At 38.7% G+C, this 4,557-nt stretch overlaps 1 protein-coding gene across 1 annotated transcript in view; it reads right to left on the bottom strand.

Moving 5' to 3' along the window:
• Nucleotides 1–1,212: 1,212 nt before the first annotated feature.
• Nucleotides 1,213–4,557, bottom strand: part of WDR64 (WD repeat domain 64) — a gene marked incomplete at its 3' end in the record, with an annotated part of 67,007 nt that continues 63,662 nt past the window's right edge. Inside the window, exons 13-14 of the mRNA XM_009329212.1 lie at nt 2,666–2,789; nt 1,213–1,382 (exon numbers count right to left, since the gene is read on the bottom strand). Coding sequence (XP_009327487.1) covers nt 1,213–1,382; nt 2,666–2,789 — 294 coding nt within the window. The remainder of the gene's footprint in view (nt 1,383–2,665; nt 2,790–4,557) is intronic.

The following is a 4,557-nucleotide window of genomic DNA, read 5'->3' on the forward strand; positions in this document are numbered from 1 at the left end:
CCCTAAATGTATCATCTGTCTAGTAAAACTTATTACTTCTCCCCACAACCTTTGTTCCCTTGCAGATAGTGGATTTAAAGTTTCAGAAGGAGAATTTTATCCCAGGTAGAACATTCCAATTTGAGGAAGAAAATTCTACAGAAACATGGTTTGTCTGAGAAATGAAACCACAATTATTGTGAGCTCCAAATGCATCCTGTTAACTTTAGCTGAAGGGAACAGAGTAGACTCTCAAAATCAAGCCAAGCAAGTCAATCATCTGATTTATTACTGTCTTGTTTCTTTGTAACAGTTCTTAAGCAGCCACTGTCTTAACCTAGTAATTTTAGACAAAAAAAACCCAAACCTTTAGCCAAAATCTTCTCCAATATTGAGTTTTTTTGCAGGATAATACCATGGTCACCTACTCTCCATAGAGGGAAAATATATCAAGAGGGATATTAGGCTACAGTTGAAGAGCTTCAAAGTGACAGAAGTGTATAGGCCTGAGGCCTCTGAGGTTTGTGAAACTGAATCCTGAGTCATGGGAGCTTCCTATTAGTAAATATTAAATGGAGCCTCTATGAGTACAAATGACTGGGATGGGTCAGCAATATCTGAGTCTGAGGGCTCAGCTGCTGAACTGTGACAGTGATCTCTACAAAGGACGGGTGTCCAGAACCCAAGGAGGTGATGCTCTGTCTTCCACTGCCCAAGGAGCGCACTAAGGCTGAAAGGCAGTGGTGCAGGATGAAAAGGTACAGCTGCCTCATGAGAACATGGCCCTAGGCCTAAGGTGCTGTTAAAAAGCAGGGCTCTGACCAGTGCAGTGGGGATAAATACTTAAACAGGATTTGCAGGAACAGTTCTAACCAGTCTCCATTGCTGGTGAACTAGAAACTCTTTAAACAGGGTAAACACTACCTATAACAACAGCAATATTTTAAAGCTTTTACCTTAAAGGATCTATAGCTACTGAAACCTCAGTCACAAACAGAAAAGCCAATGCAAGGAAAGAAATTATCAGAATGCTGAAAACCAGCAATGGATTAATGAACATATTAACACTTAGACAGAAAGGCAGAAAGCTAATTTGATGACATGCAGAAAGTGGATTTTTCCTTGACGGTTTCTAAAAGTTTATCTACTAATTAATGAAAAAGTCCTATTTTACCTCGAAAATTAAGAGCTACCAAATGAAATTAGAAAAAAAAAAAAGTATATTTGAAAAACCTGAATTATTTTCATCTTCCCACTCTGCTCCAAAAGAAGAAGTGCATGTTGACTCTCATTAGCCTTCAGATAAACCATCTTCAGCAGACGACACTCATCTTTGCTGTTCTGGGCCAAAGGCAAGGCTTTAACTTCCTGCCCACTTTCAAACTCCCAAATTTTCACTGTTCCTACACACAGATGAGAAAGATATACAAAAGGGAATGAACTTTCAGCAATAACCTGTGCTTCAAAGTCAGAAACTTGAACCGAATCAAACAGCAAAAGGAGAAGAAAAAAGAAAATCCAACTGTAGGTTCAGAGCTAGGTCACTGGTCTTTCAAAAGCTGTAACAGTGTGTGTCTTTCTTAGGAAAGCACCCTTAGGGACAGAAAACATCCTCATCACTAGCCCCACCATTTTTCCATCTTTTTTCCATGTCTGTTTTATGCTGCAGCCCAGGATAAAAGACCACTGCCTATCTTACTCCTGTTTCTGGACTAACGTCATCAGAGAGCAAGTAGAGTGTGGCCTGTCGGGCAGAAGACTTCAGGTTCTGAGGTACAGCAAGGAGCAGAGGGACCTGGTTGCTGGACTTGTCCCACAGAGCTAGTGGGGAGAAGGAGCTACAGCATCATCTTAAGTGAAGCAGTTATTACATATGACTTCACTTTTGTAAGAATTGGTAGCATTCACTTTCTGTCATGCTCTTAAGATCCATAAAGGGTGTAGTCTCTGCTCCCAAGTATAAACAAGAAACATTAGCCAGTATGCTGTGTGGAAATGGCCACCTCCTCTTTATGTGAGGCAGCTTTCATATATTTAATATATTTTAACACTTCAGGTGTGTATTCTTGAACATTTGAATGTGAGAAGAATTATTCAATCATGTTAACAGATTACAAAATTATTAAAGTTTGCTGCAGAATTCAGTGTAGCACTTGTGTATTGGAGAGGTCTTGTTACATTACCTAAAACTGATGCACCCTAAATAACACATGTGAAAATGTCAGTAAACAGGTAGAGATATATATTCTAGTGTTCAGTGCCTGCAGACACTATAAAATTGAGCTTAGATACTACAAAATTGAAAAACTACTGTTCTCCATCTGTAGCCATTTAGTTACAGATCTAGGTCCTAACTACTATGAGGAAGCATCTTTTCAGACCAAGAGCTTTGAAGATAGTCTTCCCGAGAGCAATATGCTAGCAAAGTACCAGAGCCCAAGCAGCCAAAAATCACCTTTCTATGAATCACCTATCAAATAAAACCCAATCAAGACACCCCCCCACCCTTTTCCCCAGACCGACAGTTGTGTGTTCCTTTCTGTGCATGATTCCTCCCACCTTGGAAGAAAGCCAAAACTCATTCTTCTGTCACTGAGACAGTCAAGACAAAGAGTTCTGTCTGCTCATGTAATATGGCATTTTATATAAATGTAATAAAAATGTGGTAATTATTTAGTTGCTTTACCATCACATGCCCCAGTAGCAAGATAAAAACCATTTATTTCAATGTCTGCACAGGTCACTTCAGTATTCAGCCCATGCACATCTTCAATCTGATATATTTGATATCCTGTTTCTAGGTCCCAGACCTGAAAAAATAAGATGGTAATTATTTGTACTACATCCTCTAAAACTCATCACACAATGTGTTCTAGTGTAATTGGAGAAAGACGAATACTTCCAAGAGCAGATTTTCACATCCCGTGAAATAGGTTCTCTGTTACAATAGCACACTACCGTGTTCTTTTACTGAAATACTAGTGTAATTTCCCTGAAAATGTCCCTCTCCCCAGAGAAGTCATTCTGGCAAGGGGAGGCTCTATTTAGTATGCTATGAGAAAGACCCCTGTTAAGTCAGAGAGACTGTTGTTAAATATGAGTTTTTACAGTGCAAAAGCAAAGAAATCTAACCAGAAACAATGGTTTGAGCTATAATTTCCATGCTGAATATCAAAATGAGGCTTTTCGTAAACATTTGGTCCAAAAATGTAGGAACAACTATATCTGATCATTATCTAATCCTTTTGGGAATTTAAGCAATGCATTATAATGAAGTACCAGTACAAAGTTTGGTTGCTGGAGTGGGATAGCTCAGATTCAGCTGCATTTATGAAGTAGCCACTCATGTCACGTGCACCGTCTGGATCTGATTTTCTGCAGCACCAAGTGCCCAAAACTGTCTTGTAATAATTGTAATATAATTGTAATGGTGGTGTAGCCATCGTGGTCTAAAGGAAGGCAGGGTTTACAGTGAGAATCAACATCTTTACCAAGTGTATAAAATGAACAAACCTTTACACAAACAAGCCTTTCTCCGCAGGAATGGCATGCATTGCCAGCTGGCCCAACAAGAGGTGCTACCTCTCCCTACAAATCTTGCCATCTAACCCCATCAACAGTCGATGAAAACTGCAGGTCCTCAGTACCTCTGATGATCATTGTCACACTTAATTACACCAGTAATGATTCACTTTATTAATCTGTGGGTTTTCTGACGCTTGCATGGCAAATGTTTTTTAGTGGTTCAAATGCAAATGGTAAAGTTAATAGGCAAGTTTAATCTTTTCATTAATGTTTCAACACAAACAGAGCTGTGATAAAAAGTGATAAAAGTGATCTCCATCACTTTATTTTTCTTGTTAACTGGATATTATATTCAACACTTCTCCCTCACTGTATGACTTGTAAGGCTCAGAACAACATGTTCTAGGAAATAATTTGAATGAGAAAAGGATCTACAGAAGGTCAGCAAATTGGCTCCAGAACTGCTAGCCAAATAGAAGTAGATCAGACAAAAGAATAAGAAGCAAAACAGGAGGATAGAAAGTCAGCTTTTACAGTTTAGGCACACTGTATGTGCCAATGAAACTTTTCAATTTTAGCAAAGGCATCTTTTCATCTGAGAGCAGCATCTTTTACACAGTCCTGTTTTTACAAAGCTACTTTTTTCACATTTTATACCAATCCATAGAATGTCTAAAGTACACATTTATATTCTACTAAGCTGTCTGGGACTCAAGCACTTTCTAAACTTTAAAGAGAAGCTTATGAGATATGCCTTCTGAATTGAAGAATAATGTGTAATTGTGCTTGCATGAATTTTTGGTTGGATGCACAGTTTGGCATCATGGCAGTTAAAATTTTCCTTAGTAGCTACTAAATAGCCAATGGATTTTCACTACTATTGCTATACTTGCAAGAATCCATTGCAGGAACAGGTGAAGTGTACCTATTCAGTCAAAGGAAATAAAATTACAGCTAAATCCAGTACCTCTGAAGCCTTGCTCAATCTGCCTGGTGCTTGCAGTGCAGTTATGTCAGTGCAGGTCAGGGAAGTACTTATCTGAGAAAAGTAAT

The sequence above is a fragment of the Pygoscelis adeliae genome, unplaced genomic scaffold (genome assembly GCF_000699105.1).
Source record: "Pygoscelis adeliae isolate BGI_AS28 unplaced genomic scaffold, ASM69910v1 Scaffold77, whole genome shotgun sequence".
In the NCBI taxonomy this organism is placed as follows: Eukaryota; Metazoa; Chordata; class Aves; order Sphenisciformes; family Spheniscidae; genus Pygoscelis; species Pygoscelis adeliae.